General features: G+C 37.7%; 1 protein-coding gene across 2 annotated transcripts in view; it reads left to right on the forward strand.

Moving 5' to 3' along the window:
- SMYD3 (SET and MYND domain containing 3) overlaps nt 1-22415 on the forward strand; it is a 349832-nt gene that overhangs the window by 14021 nt on the left and 313396 nt on the right. For both annotated transcript variants that reach the window (XM_063306111.1, XM_063306103.1), the window contains exons 2-5: nt 13603-13666; nt 14161-14268; nt 15889-15946; nt 19833-19969. In XM_063306111.1, the coding sequence (XP_063162181.1) occupies nt 13603-13666; nt 14161-14268; nt 15889-15946; nt 19833-19969 (367 nt within the window). The remainder of the gene's footprint in view (nt 1-13602; nt 13667-14160; nt 14269-15888; nt 15947-19832; nt 19970-22415) is intronic.

Below are 22415 nucleotides of genomic sequence, written 5' to 3' on the forward strand. Positions count from 1 at the left end.
AGTGTGATGTCTCTGCTCTTAACTATTTTATCGAGATTGGTCATTGCTCTTCTCCCAAGGATTAAGCGTCTTCTGATTTCCTGTCTGCAGTCAGCATCTGCAGTAATCTTTGCACCTAGAAATACAAAATCTTTCACTGCCTCTATGTTTTCTCCCTCTATTTGCCAGTTATCAATCAAGCTGGTTGCCATAATCTTGGTTCTTTTGAGGTTTAGCTGCAAGCCAGCTTTTGCACTTTCTTCCTTCACCTTCATCATAAGGCTCCTCAGTTCCTCTTCGCTTTCAGCCATCCAAGTGGTATCATCTGCATATCTGAGATTGTTAATGCTTCTTCCAGCGATTTTAACTTCAGCCTTGGATTCATCAAGCCCAGCATGTCGCATGATGTGTTCTGCATACAAGTTGAGTAGGTAGGGTGAGAGTATACAACCTTGCCGTACTCCTCTCCCAATCTTAAACCAGTCCGTTGTTCCGTGGTCTGTTCTTACTGTTGCTACTTGGTCGTTATACAGATTCCTCAGGAGGCAGACAAGATGAGTTGGTATCCCCATACCACTAAGAACTTGCCACAATTTGTTATGGTCCACACAGTCAAAGGCTTTAGAATAGTCAATAAAACAGAAATAGATGTTTTTCTGAAACTCCCTGGCTTTTTCCATTATCCATTGGATATTGGCAATTTGGTCCCTAGTTCCTCTGCCTTTTCTAAACCCAGCTTGTACATCTGGCAATTCTCGCTCCATGAATTGCTGAAGTCTCCCTTGCAGGATCTTGAGCATTACCTTACTGGCATGTGAAATGAGTGCCACTGTTCAATAGTTTGAACATTCTTTATTGTTTCCCTTTTTTGGTATGGGGATATAAGTTGATTTTTTCCAGTCTGATGGCCATTCTTGTGTTTTCCAAATTTGCTGGCATATAGCATGCATTACCTTGACAGCATCATCTTGCAAGATTTTGAACAGTTCAGCTGGGATGCTGTTGTCTCCTGCTGCCTTGTTATTGGCGATGCTTCTTAAGGCCCATTCAACCTCACTCTTCAGGATGTCTGGCTCTAGCTCCCTGACCACACCGTCAAAGCTATCCCCGATATTGTTATCCTTCCTATACAGGTCTTCCGTATATTCTTGCCACCTTTTCTTGATCTCTTCTTCTTCTGTTAGGTCCTTGCCATCTTTGTTTTTGATCATACCCATTTTTGCCTGGAATTTACCTCTGATGTTTCTAATTTTCTGGAAGAGGTCTCTTGTCCTTCCTATTCTATTGTCTTCTTCCCCTTCCACGCATTGCTTGTTTAAAAATAATTCCTTGTCTCTTCTGGCTAACCTCTGGAATTTTGCATTTAATTGGGCATATCTCCCCCTATCACTGTTGCCTTTTGCTTTCCTTCTTTCTTGGGCTACTTCTAGTGTCTCAGCAGACAGCCATTTTGCCTTCTTGGTTTTCTCTTTCTTTGGGATGTATTTTGTTGCCGCCTCCTGAACAATGTTGCAAACTTCTGTCCAGAGTTCTTCTGGGACCCTATCTACTAAGTCCAGTCCCTTAAATCTGTTCTTCACCTCCACTGCATATTCCTTAGGAATATTAGTGAGCTCATATCTAGCTGATCTGTGCGTCTTCCCTAATCTCTTTAGTGTGATCCTAAATTGTGCAAGAAGAAGTTCATGATCTGAACTACAGTCAGCTCCAGGTCTTGTTTTTACCGACCGTATAGATGTCCGCCACCTTTGTCTGCAAAGGATGTAGTGGCCTAAATAGTTTGAAATGAGCTATTCCAAACATTTTGGAATGGAAATCACCCATTTCAAGCACAAATACCTGTTTCAAGATTGAAATATGTCGCAGTTGGATAATTTTACTCCCTTACATTATCTACTCTAAATTGTTCATAATGGGCTCCAGCAATCTATCTGGCTCCTCTGTCATGTTGTTATCAAGAATACTAATACGTAATTCTCTTCCATTCAGTTTTCTAGTCACACAAATAATAATATTAACTTTATTTCTGAATGAATCCAAACCTTTGCTTTCTGGTCTTTTTAACAGAGCAGCCATACAACAGCAGAAGTGATGCCAGGAATCAGTTCTCCCCCATAACAAATGAGGTGATACTCTATGATAACTGTACTCTTGTGGGTCACCATCAAAATGCAGACCCTATGTGTGTCTACTCAGAAATAGTTTTGAAAGAACTAGTTGACTAGTTCTGTGTAATGCATAAAAAAAGATTAGGTTTGCAGAATGATCTATATTTGTACCTGGAATAACACCATGATAACACAATGCATAATCTTTTGGTCTTGATATCTCTATAATAGTTATTGAGAGCCAGTTTGGTCTAGTGCAGCCTTTCTCAACTTTTTGACCCTGAAGGAATCCTTGAAATACTTTTCAGGCCTCGGGGAACCCCTGCACATTCAGGCTCAAATATAGGCCAGAAGTTACAAAATTAATATATTAGTTTCATGTGTAGGCCTGTATATATGCACTAACAGTGTCCTTAAACTAAAAATAAAGAATGAAACTTACCTCTTTAATGTGAAGTTGCCCAAATTAGAAATAATTTTTTAAATAAATCATGTTCTCCCAGGCAACCCCTAGTGACCTCTTGCAGAACCCTGGTTGAGAAGCCCTGGTCTAGTGGTTAAGGCTTCAGGCTAGAAACCAGAAGACTGTGAATTCTAGTCCCACTTTAGGCATGAAAGCCAGCTGGGTGGCCTTGGGCCAGTCACTTTCTCTCAGCCCTAGAAAGGAGGCAGTGGCAAATCACCACTTCTGAAAAACCTTGCCAAGAAAACTGCAGGAACTTGTCCGGGCAGTCTCCGAGAATCAGACACAATTGAATGGATTAAAAAAAAATTACTGATCTGAGAGCCAAATTACTTATCTTTGCTTCATAATTCTGGCTTTAAGTCCTCTTCTTGTTTTTACAAACTGCCAATTCAGGTTTCTAATTTGGATCAGGTCCTCACTGTGGGGATCAGGAAGCTTTGTTCTAATGCAGATCGGTCTTCTCTTTCTTGACTAGAATATGCATGGTAGAGAAACTATTAATTTAGACATTTTCTATAGGCATAGTAGATATATTAATGTAATAGTATTATGTTTACTGTAAGTGTAATAAATAAAATGGTACTATCATCTTTGGCAAGAAATTGAAATCAGAAATTATAGCTGGCTCTTCAAGGAGCACTTATTGCTATATTTTAAATACAAACACAATTTAAATGTTCAACTTCATAAATTTTTATGTTAATTTACTTTACCATTGATTTAATTGTAAATGTCTTCATGGCAGATATATTATAAAATTAGCAAAATGCACTGCATACTGAGTTTTGAAGTGAAGAATTACTGGACACTAGGATAAATGTTACCTATAAAAGTAATTGTGTGTTTGTGGTTGCTGCATCAATGATAAACATTTATAACAGAATTTGCATTTATAAAGACAATTAATTTTGGTGATGTGATTTAAGAACTTTGTATTTATTTATTCATTCAATTTATAAGGCCACCCATCTCAAACAAGTGACTCTGGGCAGTGAACAATCATAAAATCAGTTAAAACCAAATTACAAGTACACTACAAAAGACTTTAACTGGCAGTTGTCACTTCTTTTGCACTTTATTGAACAGTTATTGTTCCAAAATTTCTTATTTTCTTACCTACAAGATAGTTTGTTTATTTATATTCTCCCACTGTCCTTGTCTCTTTGTCTCTATTGTTAATTATTTTCTACTGAAATTTAAAGTTTATTTTTATTACATATTGATATTGCCTTATGAATGTGAATATGGAAGTTGGTCTTTTTAAAAAAAAAAGAAATAGTGTAATAGCAGATTAGTGCTCTTAAGCATACCCTGGTGTCCTGAGTTTCTATAACTGTCCTTTCCCCCATGTTATTTAACATCTACGTAAAACCTCTGGGGGAGGTTGTTCCAAGGTTCGAGATGAATGTCATCAAAATGCTGATGACAATCCGTGATACATAACCACCATAGTCTGAAACAAATGCTGTAGAAGTCCTGTATAGGTGCCTGGAGGCTGTAAGGAACTCTAGCAGGAGTAAATAAGCTCAGATTAAATTCTGCCAAGACCAAGTTACTCATCATCAATAGACTTCTCAGCAATTGAGTACAGCAGGGCTAGGGATGGCTGCTGCTGGGTGCGTGGGTGGTAGGTGTGGTGCAAGCAGGGATGGGTGGCTGCTGCTAGGTGGGGGAGGGTGTGCGAGGGTGTGTGGGTGGCCAGCGTGGCGGGGTAGGAGGTGGCTGCTGCTGGGTGAGGGAAGGTGCATGGGTGGCCATTGAGCTATGGCAAGGCTGGGGGCCGGGGGTGGCTATTGCTGGGGGCACAAGTGTACATGGTTGGCCATCAGGGTGTGAGTGCGGTGGGGTTGGGGTGGCTGCTGCTGGGTGTGTGAGGCTGTGCAGGGGTGTGCGGGTGGCCGTCGAGGTGCAGCACAAGCACAGTGTGAGCATGGCAGGGCCAGGGGTGGCTGCTGCTGGGTGGGGGACATTGAGTAGGTAGCCACCGTGGGTAGGGGGTGCTGTGGGGGCCATAGCCAGGTTCCTGGGGGGAAAAAGCCGCTGGAGTGAGAATGATTTACCAGAGCAACTTGTGATCTTCCCAGATGGCTTCTCCAGTGACTCTGCTTGTGGTAAGCCAGCAGGGAAGGTCGCAAATGGCGATCACGTGACATGGGACTCTGCAACCACTGTAAGTGTGAGCCAGTTGTCAAGTGCCTGGATCGCGATCATGTGACTGTGGGGTTGCTGGGACAGCCAGAACTTTGAGGACCGGTCGCAAGTACCACTCGTTCAGCATCATCCTAACTTTGAACGGTTGCTGAACGAGTGGTCACTAACCGAGGACTACCTGTATTGATCGTTTCTGATAGTTATTTTAATTGTTTATATTTGGATTTTACTTTAGCTTTCAGATTTGATATGCTCTACCTAGAGTTCATCAAGATTGGAGTGGGTTATAAATACTGCAAAATAAATGCATATTTAAACAGGCAATTATGGTCTTAGTCAAACTGGAGATCAAGTGGAGTTTGATTTGTAGAGAAAAATACCCTTATTTCTCTTTTAACAAACCAAAAATATTGACTCTAGAACAGGCCAAAGATACATTTAGTCCAGCATCCAGTTCCAGGAGAGAGAAGGTGGATATGGGAGCTAAATTATGAAGTTAATAAATGTTCAGGATGGAAATTGATGAAACATTTATTTCTATGCAAAGTCCCAGGTTCTCTAGCTGAGTGTTTCCTAACATGGGGAATTTGCAGGTGTGTAGACTTCAGCTCCTAGAATTCTCAGATTTAGCCATGCTGGTTGAAGAATTCTGGGAGTTTGTTTATTTATTAATCAATCTTATTTATATGGCCTCCAATCTCATGCAGTGTGACTCTGGGCAGTGTACAAAACAATTAGAAAAGCAATTTTTAAAACATTTAAATGTAAAAAAAACCCAAATTATTAGAAAAGGCTGAGAGAGCGGATCAGATTATAAACAGTGGAGCCATCTAATCAATTACCATTCCCTTGCGATTCTCAGGCCTGTTGACACAACCAAGTTTTAAGGGATTTCCAGAAGGTCAGGAGAGATGAGGAACTCACCTCAGAGGGGATGATGTTCCACAGGGCAGGTGCCACAGCAGAAAAGGCTTGTCTTCTGGACCCCGTCAAATGTAACTCCTTCATAGATGACACCCACAACATACATCTTCTGCTGGACCTGATGGGATGGGCAGATATAATTGGGAAGAGGTGGTCCCTCAAATAACCTGGCCCCATGACATGAAGGGCTTTAAAGGTCAAAACCTGCACCTTGAATTGGACCCGGAAGCAAACTGGTAACCAGTGCAGCTCACAGAATAGAGGTGTGGCATGTATCACTCTAGGGGCACATATAACTGCCTGCGCTGCCACATTCTGCACCAGCTGAAGCTTCCAGATACTTTTCAAGGGCAGCCCCATGTAGAGCACATTACAGTAGTCCATCCGGGAGGTGACCAAAGCATGAGTGACTGTGAGCAGAGCCTCCTAATCCAGGAACAGGCGCAATTGGTGCACAGCATGAAGCTGTGCAAAGGCCCTCCTGGCTGCAACTGCCATCTTTTTAATTTTTTGATTTTTGTTATCTTCTTGTTTTAATTATTTTTTTAACAATTTGTAAACAGCCCAGAATTGCTAGGAGTCAGGCAGCATATCAATCAATCAATTAATTAAATAAGTTTGGTGCACTTGCTAATATCTACCGAATGAGTGTTACTATGATGTTCGTGTTAACCCTGAACTTTTTTACTCTTGAAGGTTATTGTGTTTGGGCTTTGTGGAGGAAGTGTGGGATACAAAGTAATTAATTAATGGATTTTAATTACTTAAAATAAAAAATAAATGTATAAACATATTAAAATATAACTAAACCCTGTTGCTGGGGTCAATGGCAAAGATGTTTTTCATATTTTGTTGAGTTATTGGTTGTATCAGGAATTCGTTAGTGGCAAGAGATTCTCAGAGCATGAATATTAAGAATATAAACATGCAGCTGCCATGATTGTGAGAAATATAAGGCAGGAAATCTGATATACAAGATGCTGGAAAAGAGGGCACTAGATCTGAATTAAAAAATGCTGTAAGTCACGTTCAGTTGTAATGTTACCATAGCTGTATTACAATAAAAATGTAGTCCCCGGCTATGTTGTTTAAATCTCTTGGGAGGTTCTCCATAGGTTATTCCTGCCATGGACAGTCTGACAGGTTGTATGATGTTACAAAATAAAATAATAATTAAAAAAAACCTTACATTAGTTGAATCTTGATCCAATTCAGATTGGCATTCCTTACATAAAACTCATCATCTAGTAGTATTAAAAAACAACAAACTTGAATATCTGTATTTTCATTGGGCGTTGCATTCAGATGATTATTGTTCAGAGTACTGTATCTTACTGAAATCTGTTCCAGGCTTGTCACTGGGGACAGGAGACTTCGGATTAGACGCTCAGAGTCTAACAGGAGTTAGTAATTAACAGATTTCATTTTTACTGGACTCTTGTACACCTTGAGATCCTTTAAAAATCTGAATAGCACTTCAGACTACTATAGTTCTTTTATCTCATTTGGACATTTGCATGAAACTGTGAAAAGAGAGGTCAGGCATGCAGCAGAGAGAAAAATAACATCTATTTAGGTAATTTTCCAATCTAATCTAGACTCTCCTGGAGGGAGCACAGTGAATATGAAGATGTGCTGGTTGTTGTTTATTTGTTTAGTTGCTTCTGACTCTTCGTGACTGTCAGTCAATACCCCCAGCTCCCCCAGGGACGAGTCCATCACCTCTAGAATATCATCCATCCACCTTGCCCTTGGTCGGCTCCTCTTCGTTTTGCCTTCCACTCTCCCTAGCATCATCATCTTCTCCAGGGTGTCCTGTCTTCTCATTATGTGGCCAAAGTATTTCAGTTTTGCCTTTAACATCATTCCCTCAAGTGAGCAGTCTGGCTTTATTTCCTGGAGGATGGACTGGTTTGATCTTCTTGCAGTGCAAGGCACTCTCAGAATTTTCCTCCAACACCACAGTTCAAAAGCATCGATCTTCCTTCTCTCAGCCTTCCTTATGGTCCAGCTCTCGCAGCCATATGTTACTACGGGGAACACCATTGCTTTAACTATGCGGACCTTTGTTGTCAGTGTGATGTCTCTGCTCTTAACTATTTTATCGAGATTGGTCATTGCTCTTCTCCCAAGGATTAAGCGTCTTCTGATTTCCTGTCTGCAGTCAGCATCTGCAGTAATCTTCGCACCTAGAAATATAAAGTCTTTCACTGCTTCTACATTTTCTCCTCTATTTGCCAGTTATCAATCAATTGAGATCATTCTATCGTTTTTGGGATTGTATCCAAGCACTGCTTTAGCCATTTTACTATTAATTATGAAGGCTACTCCATTTCTTCTGTGGTCCTCTTGTCCACAGTAGTAGATCTGGTGGTCATTTGATGTGAAGTGGCCCATTCCAGTCCATTTCAGTTCACTGACGCCCAAAATGTCTATCTTTAATCTTGACATCTCACCAATAACCACACCAATTTGCCCTGGCTCATAGATCTTATGTTCCAGGTTCCAATGGTGTGTTGATCCTTAGAACATCAGATTCGCCATTCACCATCAGCACCGTCGGCCGCTAGCCGTCCTTTCGGCTTTGAGCTAGCTGCGTCATCACGTCTGGGGCTAGTTGAACTCATCCTCTGTTCCTCCCCAGTAGCATTTTGACCATCTTCCGACCTGGGGGTCTCATCTTCCGAAGGTATACCGACATATCTCTGGTTGTACTGATCCATTTAGTTTTCACGGCAAGAATACTGGGGTGGGTTGCCATTACCTTCCCCAGGGATCGCATTTAGTCTGACCTCTCTGTCATGACCTTCCTGTCTTGGGTGGCCCTTCACGGTTTAGCTCATGGCATCGTTGAGGTGCTCAAGCTCCAGCACCATGACAAGGTAACGATCCTTTGCTGAAGGATGTGCTGGTACCTGTGTGATAACTGATGATGCAGAGCAACAGGAAATCTGACAGACTGAAGAGGTGAAAAACAATACATAGAAAAAGAACTTTGAAAGTTTACCTATTTTACACCCAAATTGCATTTAATTACTTTCTGTCCAAATTAGGTTACTGCCTAATCATCACTGGAGTAAGATGGGCCAGAAGGGCAGTAGTTATAAAAAAACAAACCAACCCAGAATTTGATAATTGATGGATTCATCAAGTATAATGGCATAGTATTCAGCTGATTTCAGAGGAGACTTATAAAGCAGTATGTTCAATTATGTCAGTTTTTTGAAGAGCAGAATCCTGTAACCAATTTTTTTTTCACACAGTTGCATGAAATTGCATGTATATAATTATATTCCAAAAACATAATTTAGGGACTTTTTATGGAAACATGGCCTACACAAAGCAGATCCAGCAGCACAAAGAAATGAGCTTGCTGGCAAAGATAACAAATACATGTTTACCATGAATGTTTCCAAAAAAAGGGGGGTTAGATAAGTAGAATTAAACCATGGCACAAATCCTCTGTTTCTATAACAGATAAGGAAATGTAGATGGGGAAGTGAAGTTCATCACATTAGGAAAGGGACTAGGGAAACGGTGAGGCTGGATTTGAAGTCTCTATGCAATAGTGCTGTCTTGGCAGCCTACTTTGACAGAAAGCAAGATTCTCCCAGAGTTTCTTTTAACAGGATTTATTGAAGGGGAGTGGAACATTTTATAATTGCTTTTACTTTGGTTTATCTCAGAGGCTGCTAAGATATGTAGAGGCCCTTTTTTTTAAACATGGAAGGTATGTGAACTGATGAGACTATTTTCTTAAAACTGATGTGAGAATTGTCTAGGTGGGTACTCTATTCGGAAACATGAAAATAATGCTGCTGCTTTAATGAATACCATTAAATAAGCTTTAATAATAACTAAAAAGTGATGTGTTTGGACAAGAAGCATTTCTTCTGAGGCATTTTTGAAATTTGCACAATCCTACTATGAAGGCAGAGAAGATAATGAAGTAAAGTAGAGCAGGGAACGATTTTGTTCCAAGAAATATGTGCTATGAATTACATATAAAAATGGAGAATATTAGGGTCTCTATTGTCTATTCCTAGACATGATATTCTAGAGGAGATGAATTCATCCCTGGGGGAGCTGGGGGTGTTGACGGCTGACAGGAAGCTCTGGCGTGGGCTGGTCCATGAAGTCACAAAGAGTTGGAAGCGACTAAACAAATAACAACAACAGGAATAGACAAGGGATGCAGTGGCGCTACGGGTTATACTGCTGAGCTGCTGAGCTTGCCGATCGGAAAGTCGGCGGTTCGAATCTGCGTGACGGGGTGAGCTCCCATTGCTAGTCCCAGCTCCTGCCAACCTAGTAGTTTGAAAACATGCAAATGTGAGTAGATGAATAGGTACCGTTTCTGCGGGCAGGTAACGGCGTTCCATTTAGTCATGCCGGCCACATGGCCACGGAAGTGTCTATGGACAAACGCCAGCTCTTCGGCATTGAAACGGAGATGAGCACTGCCCCCTAGAGTCGGACATGACTGGACTTAATGTCAAGGGAAACCTTTACCTTTTTTTAGGAATAGACAATAACTGTACAAAATCAAAATCCTGTGAAGCAAACATTTTTACGCATTCTGGCTAAGATGTTTAGGTATTTGCTTGGGTGTTTTTACTTTTTTGCTTACTTTTCCCCCAACCCAAATATTAGTTATTTCATCACACTGCCATAAGGCATTGAGGTTTTTTATTTTAGACAAAGCTTTAATTTATAGTACACATTTCACAACAGGAATCTTGTTTAAGGTGGTTAATGTCTGCACTCTGAGTTAGTGGTTTTACCGCTGAGCTGTCGATCGGAAGGTCGGCGGTTCGAAACCGCGCGGCGGGGTGAGCTCCCGTTGCTAGTCCCAGCTCCTGCTCACCTAGCAGTTCGAAAACATGCAAATGTGAGTAGATCAATAGGTACCGCTTCGGCGGGAAGGTAACGGCGTTCCGAGTCGTCATGCTGGCCACATGACCCGGAAGTGTCTATGACAACGCCGGCTCCAAGGCTTAGAAACGGAGATGAGCACCACCCCCTAGAGTCGGATTCGACTGGACTTTATGTCAAGGGAAACCTTTACCTTTTATCACATTTTTGAGTCCCTATAGCAAATTGTAACAATTGTGTTGTTTACTACAAAACTGTTTGGGGATTCTACTGTGTTAAACAGAGCATTTGATTTCCTGTGTGAAACTAGAGCAAGACAATCAAAGTGTTACTTCTTCCACTTACTATCTCAGCAGAGAAAAGTAAAATATATCCTACTCAGATTGCAGTATTTCAATTTTATCAAATAACTGCTTGAAGGGTTTCTATGAATATTATGATTTTCTTTTTGCATGCAGTGTGAATCATTCAGTAAAAGAAAACACTTGGGATTTTGGAGCTTTTTGACTGCAGTATTATACATATACATTTGAGAATAAATCTCATTGAATTTAATGGGACTTCTGAGAAGTCATGGCTTGCACTCACTTTTGTCGTTCTTTTGTTCTTCTGGAAAATAAATTGCCTGATAAACACAATTTTATTATAATTAACTTTACAGTCATGAAATATACCAAAATATAAATGCTTTATATTCAAGGACATATGAATATAATCTACTTTAATTCTCGCACCTTTTTCTACATATTGTTTCTTTTTAAATTTCTATTATTACAAATGGTACATCAACAAAAGGATAGAGATTTTTAAAAAAGGCAAAATGACACACAGACAATAATGACAACAGCAACAACAGACACACACACACACACACACACACCGGTTTGGAAACATGAAATCAACAAAGGGGAATATATTCCCAAGATTCCCAGTTTTCATGTCACCCCAGTTTTTAGTAAAAGGCATGATCTGCCAGTATTTCTTTCCTAGACTTCAGGAAAGCTGCACCCCCAAATTGGAGCAATTTTTTATTTAAAAAAAAAGGAGTTTCAGTGGACAAGAGAGGTGCATTAAGTTTTCCAGTCACCCATTTTTCAACTGAATTGTTGAAGCTGGCCACACCCACATTTCAACTCTGGCCTTTGATATGCTACACAAGACATAGTATAACTCTTGTGTCTGGTTATATTATATATTTTATCTGTTCAGTGGTGTCCAATTCTTGGAGACTGCCTGGAGAAGTCCCTGCAGTTTTCTTGGCAAGGTTTCTCAGAAGTGCCCTTGCCTCCTTCCTAGGTCTGAGAGAGTGACTGGCCCAAGGTCACCCAGCTGGCTTTATGCCCAAGGCAGGACTAGAACTCCTGGTCTCCTGATTTCTAGCCTGGTGCCTCTACCGCTACATCAAACTGGCTCTCTTGTGCCCTGTAGGAAGATATAATCAGTTTAGAAATCAAGGTGTTTAGTATACAGTACTTGTGATTTAATAATAATGTGTCTAATTATAAGAACAACAGGGAGGTTTAATTTGTAATTCAATTCTTTCTGAGTTTCTGAACATTTTTTTAAAAAAAGCATTACTAATTATTTTAGATACAATTCATCATTATTTTATAGATGTAATAAAAAGCAGAACATTGGTGGAAAGACTGTGAGCTATATAAGCCTTGAAAGATAATGTAGTGCTGTTAGGCCCAATTTCAGTGGAGCAGGAGTGGTGTATGATAACCTTGCAGAGTAATTCAGTATTTCTTATCCAGCCTCCTTGTGGACTGCGTTTGTTTTAAGGAAACAATAATGGGTGTGTACGTGTGTGTAGTAGACTTTAATAGCAATGCAATTCATTTAGGACTCTGTGTATGTATCTACCACACTTACTGCACATTTTCCTTTCTCTTATCTCCTAGGTGGTACCCTGTAAAGTAGAACTTGATGTTGAGGCAATTTGGCATTTGACTGTTCATTATCTTCTCATATATTGTAAAGAATTCAGTTGGGAAGATACCCAGTCTCTTGCACAGTAACTAGATAGCATAGCCTAGGAGCAAGTGTTTGAAGGAAACCAGAGAAAATTATCCATCCATCCATCCATCCATCCAGATTGATTGATTGATTGATTGATTTAATAAATATGTTATCTTTATATTTTCTGCCATTCAATTTTATCCGATTCTCGGCGGCTGCCTGGACAAGTCCCTGCAGTTTTCTTGGCAAGATTTCAGAAGTAGTTTGCCATTGCCTCCTTCCCAGGGCTGAGGGAGAGTGACTGGCCCAAGGTTACCCAGCTGGCTTTGTGCCTAAGGCAGGAGTAGAACTCCCAGTCTCCTTGTTTCTAGCCTGCTGCCTTAAACCACTACACCATATATTACATTACTTACGTTATGTTGCGTTGCGTTGCATTACATCTCTCTCTGTGTGTATATATAATTTTTTTTTATGCAGATGTGTTTCTGGACAGAAATACAAATCATACCATTCTCTTTTCTTCACCATTTAAGACAGGGATAAGTAAACCAAGACCCAAAGACTGAGTGTGTCCCTCAGCCCATTTTTTGCACAGCCCAGAGCCCATTTCATCTACTCATCGTTTCATCCCCAGTAACTCTTGCTTATAAGTGATTCCTAGTCACCAAAGCTTATCCATCCCTGCTTTAGAAGATTTAATTGTCATGGGAGTTCTGTTTGGCTAGATGTTATCTCACAAAGTAATGTTGTTTTGGAGGCCTCACCAGTTTTTGCAGATGCTCATTTTTTTGAACTTACCAAAATACGAACAGGACAACAGGACAATTATACCTTCACAGAATAATCTAGAAATGATGAATATATATGTACATTTTTGCCTTTCCTTTTTGTGAACAAAACAATATAAAAATAAAAAGGGATACAATTGTATAGGATTAAGAGAAAGTATACAAATATGTAAACATAACTTTTCCTTACTCTTCTTATCACAAGGGTAGGTCTAGAAATATGACCTAAGCTGGCAAACTGCATGGCCAACTGCATCAGGTAGACTGAGCATGGGTTGTGAATCTATTTAAATGCACATTTTACTTTATTTTATTTTTTCTCCCTCCCTCCCCTCTCCTCCCACTTTAGGAAGCAGCAGCTACTTAGGTGTTCTCAGTGCAAAGTTGCAAGATACTGTGATGCACACTGTCAGGTAATTATCATTTTGAAGAATAGATGGACAACGTGGTATTCAATTTTTTTAATTTTACTGAGATTGTTTTCTAGTTACACAGTCCTATTTGAACTGGGGTACCCAGAACTAGACATGGTATTCCAAATGGGGCTGGCCAGGGCAAAGTAGAGTAGAAGAGGTACTTCTGCAGCCTGCATTCTGTGTATGTGTGCATACACCCCAAGATAGCATTTGTCTTTTTAGCAGCTGCATCACACTGTTAGTTTACCACTTGATAATTCAGAATACACTGCTAATGATGACAGACAATATACTTTCTTTAGAATACAAGATACTTAATCTATACAATTATTTGTTTTTGTTAATTATATTCCGTACAGTGCATTGCAAACATTTTGTACTCCATGTGAAATACATTTAAAGAAAAAGAGATGGAAGTAAAACATTGGAGGAGGGGTTGTTTTAAAAAAAATGCTAAGTGTTAAAGGGAAAATAATTATTTTTACTCATAGAAAGAAGCCTGGCTGGACCACAAACGGGAATGCAAATGTCTTAAGCGTATTGACCCTAATTTTCCTCCTGACTCAGTGAGGCTTGTTGGAAGGATCATTTTCAAAGTAGTAAGTTAATTTTTTATATATGATTAATTCTTGGAAAATATACCTGCTCTAATTCTGTTAATGCGGAAACAGATTGTATATTACAGAATCTAAGCTGTCCTGTATATGAGGCCTCTGGGAGGAGAGGCTGAGAGAAACCTTCACCCAGTCAGATTTCTCCATGATTTTACTTGACAAAATCCTTTAAAAATATCTTTGTACCATCAAGAGCCTGGTATAGCAAGGAGCTCCAGTGAGACTTGATGAATTGATGTTCTGAGCTGTGCTGGTTATAGGAAAAAGTAGGGAAGCAGCCAATTTACTCTGCTTAGTTCTTCTTTCTTTGACTTGTGTGCATCTGGCCTGGTTTTTATAAGAACCGTGCAATATTAAGAATTGTTGCCTGAATTCGCTTGTTTCTGGCTTCTGTCCCTTTCCCTGTGCATTGTCTTTTGGGATTGTACTCTTGAGAAAAGGAATTAACATGTATTTTATCACTCTGAAAGATCCTCTGGGTGTCTTTTGGGTTGAAAGAGCAGAGTAAAATGTGCTGTGCTATGTGAGTGTTTGTATGTGTGATCACTCTCTGCACTAATCAACAGGAATAAAGGTATTGTCTCCTCACTTGACTAGCTTTTAATATAATGGAAAAAGAAAAAAAAGATCATCAGAGGAATACATTTTCATGAATTACTTTGAATTTAAAATCTATACAACTAACAGCTAGATGTGATACGTTACAGTGTACATTTGTATAAATTCTTTGGAAATTATTTCAACTGCATTCTTGGGCATCTGGTTAGAAATTAGAAATAGGACAGCCCATGCAAATAAATGTGATAAACTAATCCATCGTAAGTATCATCATGTACAAACATTTTTCTCATTATAGATAGTGATTTTATAGTAAATTGTATTGAAGTTCCAAATGAAATTCTACAAAAATTGCTTGAAAATGGAAAATTGTATTAGTGTACTTTGTGCTGTTGGCTTAAGAGTTAATCAGTTTGATCTTAGGCTGATGCTGATGCCAAATTCCATGCTTATTTCATTTCTTCAAAATGATTAACATCTCAGTTATTTATGAGAGGTTGGTCTTTTGGCACCCATTTCAAAGAGGGACTCTTTAAGAAGAATTTTTAAATATCACACCCACTTTGGTGTAGTGGGTGAGCTTAAAAAAACTTGTAGCAACCATTCCAGCGGTGAACTTGATAAACAAAATAATATGTGAAAACCAAGAAAATGGGAAAATAAATTAAATGAATAATAATAAAATGCAAATGATGGGATATAAAATGCAAATAATGTTTTTCCAGTCATAAAATAGGCACAAATTACTTTATTTCAGATGATTATTATTTATTATATGCATATATCTTTCTTGGCTATATTAACATCCATGCATTGTTTACTTGGCGACCATATATATTTATTTTGTACTTTTAATTGTTTTTAATTATTTTAACCGCTTTATGATTTTTATGATTGTAAACCACCCAGAGTCACTTGTTGAGATGGGCAGCTATAGAAAACAAATAAACAAACAAATAAATATCAGGATTAAAACTATTTTTTTAAAACAGTGAATCAATTATCCAAGTTTATTTTTATTCATTAGTGTTTTTATGTTCTTAACAGTTAAGGCAATCAGCATGCCCATCGGAAGAGCTGTATTCTCTTTCTGATCTTCAGTCAAGTAAGTGGTTATTAGCAGTGTTGCTTTCTCACTCTAAGGCAGGGTTTCTCAACCAGGGTTCCATGGAGCCCTAGGGTTCCACGAGAGGTCACTAGGGGTTCCCTGGGAGATCACGATTTATTTAAAAAATTATTTCAAGTTCAGGCAACTTCACATTAAGGAGGTAAGTTTTATTCTTTATTTTTAGTTTAAGAATGCTGTTAATGCATATATACAGGCGTACACTTGAAACGAATATAATAATTTTGTAACTTGTGGCCTTTATTTGAGGCTGAAAGTGTAGGGGTTCCCCAAGGCCTGAAAAATATTTCAAGGTTTCCTCCACAGTCAAAAAGTTGAGAAAGGCTGCTCTAAAGGGACTCTACTATGTTAAAGGTATGTGAGAACATATTTTCTTTTCAGTATTTTATCCTAGTTGGTTAGCAAGTGAGGGTTTCTGTGCTCCCTTGAATCTGATAAAGGAATGACTGTTTGAAGGCAACAAACATTGTGGTTAACACTGATGATGGTAGAGGGTGTCCCAGTTAAATCAAAGGGTGTTAACTGAATCAATGCAATTTAAAGGATAATTTTGGAATCTCTCTGCCTCCATACTAGATTTTTGATCTTGGAATACTAATGAAAATTTTCTATTATTCTAAATTATCTACAGTGAGATAAAATATTATTTTTATTATATATGCCTTTGTAATTGCATTTATTTTAGAGCTTTTTTAGAATTTATTTATTTGGTATTTGGACCAAATTCTAAGACTACATTGTCATGTCTTTCAAAAGAAAACCTGTAGGTGAAAGTCACATTTTCATATTTAAGGGGAATTTTTTTCCCTACTGAATCTGAGAACCTAAATAGTCATCAGTGTGCCTGAAAATGCAATGTTAATAAAAGGTTATAGATGACATTGAGTTAGAGCAGGGTTAGCGTGATCTATGCACCCATCTCCTGCTTTCTCTCCTGAGTTACAATATTCACAAATATGTACAGATAGTGGGAAAGGGCTCAAAGGTGCTTTTGGAAAAAACATGTGAAAAGGTTCTATATATGTAATTTCCTTTTTGTAGTGTTTCATCTTCCAAGGATTTTTTTTTAACCCCAGAAAATTAAAACAATTCATTTACTTGATTTCAGTTCAGTTCATTTCCTATTTCCTTTGGTTTCATATGAGATAGGAAGTAAACTTTTGATCACTTGCCATGCAATTCCTATGGGATGTTTCTTCCCAGGCAATAGTTAATTGTTCCAGTACAGATAATTGTGTTCTACACAAGTTTATTATTATTATTGATTCTCTAAATTCCCCCAAAGTTTTGGATGGGTATAGTGTTCTATTTTGTATCTATCCTGAGTTGAAATACAGGTGGTCCTCAGTTAATGAATATTTGTTGATCATCTGTCCAGACTTACAATGGTGCTGAACTAGTGGTGCTTATGACTGGTCCTCGAACTTCCAGCCATTGCAGTGCCCCTCTGATCATGTGATTGCGATCTGGGTCCTCTGCAGCCGGCCCACATTTCTCACCGTTGCAGCATCCCGCAGTCAGGGGATCACAATTTGTGACCTTCCCTGCCGGCTTCACATAAGCAGAGTCAGTGGGGAAGCTGGCAGGAAGTCAGAAGTTGCGGTCATGTGAGGTCCTCGCTTAATGACCTGTGGTGATTTGTTTAACAACAGTAACTGAGGACTGCCAGAACTGCTATCACTAAACAGCATGGTCATGTGATGTCGTGCTTTACTACTGCATCACTTAGTGATGGAAATTCCAATCCCAATTACTGTTGTTAAGCAAGGACTACCTGTATACTGTTCTCTTAAATGTTTGCTGCTTTTAATCCCAGAGGTGATTTTATTTGACATGGGTGAAGTTACTGCTTTCTGTCTGATTCTGAATAATATAATGTTTCCTTTTAGATTGCATTGTGCTTCTTTCTGACATGGTCTTTGTAGTATTCTGTTCTTGAGATAAAAAAAATTGAAGAAAATAAGACCAAAGGTTCTTTTCCAGGGGAAAGTAGAAATACATGTAGGACTACAGCAGCATCATTTTCTTCTGGAGACATATAATCCCGTATACTTATTTATCTTCCAGAGGGGTGGAGGAAATAATTTTGTTCTCCTTCTTCTTGATAAATCACTTTACAACTTCAAGGCTTGTAAGCTCTGTAGCTGTAACGCTAAGTTCCATTTGTGTAATCCTTGTGATTACCTGGTCTTCAGAAATTATTGCGACTGAATGCTGTCTGCAATTCAACATAGATATGCTGCTCGTATGGTGTAGAACAGTCCAGTTCAAGGTTAGGAATGAGAATCCTGGACCTGCTTCTCCAATTCACATCCGGTTCCCCTCACTTTTGGGAAACATAAATGAAATAATTTCCCAGAGACATCCAATTGGCTACTGTGAGAACAGACTATTGAACTAAAAGACCTTTGGTCTGCCAACATGGCTGCTTTTTTGTTTTCAGAATTACGTTTATCCCATTTTTGTTGATTTATTCCCCCCTATCCAAATATTATTTTGCTCTAGGGATAGTTAATCCTGTTAATTGTTTTTACATCAAAGACAAAATGATACAAATCAAAAGAATTATTGAATTAATTATTAAAATTATCATTAATAATGACAGTCAAAACATCATAAGTAAAATAGATATAAAATGCAGATTAGCTTGTGAGAAAACAAAAGATCAAGAACACTAAATTAATAAATAATTAATAATTTTTAAAAGGGGGAGGGAATACTAGATTTTAAAGTGTCTAATAGCAATAGTGATTGCAACAAATTTAACAACCCTTCCGGAGATATTTAGTGACCTTCAGATAAGAAGAAGTGAATAAACTTCCCCAATCTTCCATGCCTGTGGGTTAAGAAAGGCACTGATAGTTCAGTTGGCTGTGTCAGGGTTCCTCAACCTTGGCAACTCTAAGCTGTGCGGCCTTCAACTCCCAGAATTCCCCAGCCAGAGTTGAAGGCCGCACAGCTTAGAGTTGCCAAGGTTGAGGAACCCTGGGCTGTGTCACATAAAAGGGATATCATATGATGATATTCGAGACTTTCTGTTTCTTGTAAATTACCTGGACATAGTTGCAGAGGAACACTATGAATTTTTCTTTCTAACAGGGAAGATGGTAAGGCATTAAACTGAGAGAGAAAAGGCTCTCCTGTGAGTTGGGAAAAGAATGTTTGCTAAGTATTTAGGACAAGACAGCAGTCTCCCATACGAGCAGCTGTGAACAAGGTAGACGTTTTGATTAAACTGTGCTGAATGTAAAGGGTCCACTGTTTCAAATCCAACCTGACATTGAATATATTTTTATCTATCTATCTATCTATCTATCTATCTATCTATCTATCTATCTGTTCAGCTTTTTGTTCATTTTATTAAAGGACAAGTTATTATAAATTTTGTGATGGATTGACAGATTAGTTTTTTTTTAATTTTGCAAGTATTCCCTTATTACTGTATACAGTCAAGTTCCTGCCTCATTCTACTTACTTTTTAAAACACACAAACCACTTATAGTATGTATGCAATTTTCCACTTTTGTGGAAGAGCATACTGCTGATTGAAAGAAATCAAGGTATTGTAACCTTGCATTGAAAATGTATTTTGGATGACATATAAATATTGTTACTGTATGACACTTAACTGATTTTGCTGTTTAGCATCCTTTTGCACATCTGTTTTGTCCTAAGTTTTTCACATAATATTTGTACAATTTGGCAATAACAGCCTGGTGGTGAGAAGTTGCTGTCAAAAATAAAGTAATATATCTCGCCTCTTTGGAGTTTGAAGTGTTTATGCTACCAAGCTGATTCTAGATTGCTTAAAGATGTTGGCAGAAGGTAACTCTCACACTTTTAAATATGTTTCCTCTTTGTAAAGATGTTGATCAGTTAAGTGAAGACATGACAGAAGGCCTCAGGCACCTTGCTAGGACACTGCAGTTGTATTTGAAGGTGGAAATCCAAGATGTTTCTCAGCTTTTCCCGGCCTTAGATGTTTTTCAGATCTTTGCAAAAGTAAGTGTTAAAAAGAGATTCCTGAAAACTCTGAAAATGTGTGGTCATTATCCATATTTTTTTGTGCTTTCATATTCTGTGAAAAAGCTATTTGAAACCATAATACACTGCCAGATATCAGAGTGAGTGGACAGTAAATTTATATACCAATTCAGCAATTAAACAAATCCCCTTACAAGGGTCAGTATCTTTTTTTAACACAATAGCAGCTTAAATAGGATTTTAATTCAAACAATTAGCATATTAAAAAAAAGAATTGTGACAATTTACAGAATGCTAATATTGAAAAATAACACGATTTATTTTTCAATATTAGCATTCTGTAAATTGTCACAATTCTTTTTTTAATATGCTAATCATTTGAATTAAAATCCTATTTAAGCTGCTATTGTGTTAAAAAAAAGATACTGATCCTTGTAAAGGGATTTGTTTAATTGCTGAATATGTTGTTTTTAAAAACATGTTTTATGCATTCCTTTTTGTTTGAAATTGGTATCTTTATTGCAAAGACAATGCATCAAAATTTATATTTAGTGATTACTCACTTTGATGTGTGCCTTGTACTTGACATATTTGTTACCCAGCATTAGTTTTTTTTTATCATGATATAAATATTAAGTGAGGTTAGTAATCTTTTACTGCATTTATTATCACCTAGTATTTGCTTTAGGTAACTGAAAGGATGACTACATAGGATAAGTTTGCTATTGCCTATTGCAAAATACTATAGCCATCATCCACTTTGAGTTTTTGTTACCATTTTCTGGAAATGTAATAACAAATTTAGAGTAGCTATCACATGGTTTGTGGATCCATCTAGATCCAGATGAGAAGCTTGTAAGTTCAGCTGAGTTGCAGATTTCTTTTCTCTGGATTGTAATCATCTAATTTCCTCATCTAATATTCTTGTTTTCTAAAATGGTTTTGTAGTTCTTTAAAGAATATGTTGATGAAACATTTTTTTGCTGTAATATCTGACTGAGTTTCATTTATTCACATTGCTTTAGAGGAAAAATGTTATCTGCTGTTCTAATACATAATTGATTTTTGTGGGATAAAACATTAATTTTTAAAATTGTTCTAAGCCATTGTTCTTGGTTTTGCTACAAAAATGAATAGCAAAAGCTTAGGGCAAGGTATTTTTTAAAAAAATTAAAATTAATGTCTGAATTAAATCTATGAAATGTGTCTTCCTCTGTGATGAATATGGTATTACTATACTAATTGTATAGTATGAAGGACATAAAATTGGCATAATCTGTAAACTTTAATTGGTCATCTGTATAGATTTTGTATTTATTTATTTGTGGTATAAAATTGAGTAAATAAATGATGAATTTTATACCATTATATATCAGTTCTGGATGATTAATGTAATTATTTATTTAATTTATATGACTGCCCATCTCATATGCATGAATATGGGTGGCTAACAGTTAAAAACAGAATAAAAACATAGTAAAAAACAACCAAAATTAAAAATGTCAGAAATAACGTAAAGTAACATAGCACCTGAGAACGCTCATTTAACACAACCGTGACCATGAAACAGGTCACCCTTACTATCATTATGTTCCAGATAGTTATATTTAAGAATACACTATTACTGTATTCATTTCTCATGTTGCATATAATGACCATCTGCTTGGAAGCTTAAGACTCAGTATTATTACAACATCCTACCATTCATTAGCAATTTACTAACTTTTTAACAGACAGACAGAAAATTATTTGTGAATAATCTTGTGGGAGAGAAAGGATCCTGAAATATCTTTGATGGGTTTAAATCATACTGAATAGAATACAGATGCGGCCAAAATATTGGTACCCCTCCACATTTCCCCAAAGAATCCCAATTTGTTGAAATAAGTTGAAACTAACCCAGTTTCCAGCATTCTTGATAGAGCAGTATTGGCTGCATCTGTAAGTTATCACAGAGTAAAATAAAACTATGATAAGAATAATAATCAGATGTTCTGTGCTCCTTTCTGTGTATTTCCTACCGATGAGATACTTATTCTAAGTTTGAATGCCATTCTTTCATTTATGATCAGTTTTTAGTAATTGCTATAGTAAACCACACAAGTCAGTTTTGGGCTGTTTGATGTAGGTGCTTCAGGAATGAGAATAAATCTATAACAAGATAAAAGAGAAAAACTAATAAGCAGCCCTATACAAAGGTGACTAATTCCTGACATATTTTAGAAAAGTATCTATCGAATAGAGATTCCAGTGAATTTACTCTAACCTCCCTCTTTCCTTTCATCCTTACGTTATTCACAGTGTTATTGTAAATCTGCTTAGTTTTGCTGCTATACCAAGAAGGTCACTGGAAGCTCAGAATGAATCATAAGAAAATGAAAGTCACAAAATAGAGATTTATGCATAATAACATGATAGTTAATAATGCCCTAAAAGAGATACTATCTTTCCCCTGTGGAATTTG

The sequence above is a fragment of the Candoia aspera genome, chromosome 1, assembly GCF_035149785.1.
Source record: "Candoia aspera isolate rCanAsp1 chromosome 1, rCanAsp1.hap2, whole genome shotgun sequence".
Classification (NCBI taxonomy): domain Eukaryota; kingdom Metazoa; phylum Chordata; class Lepidosauria; order Squamata; family Boidae; genus Candoia; species Candoia aspera.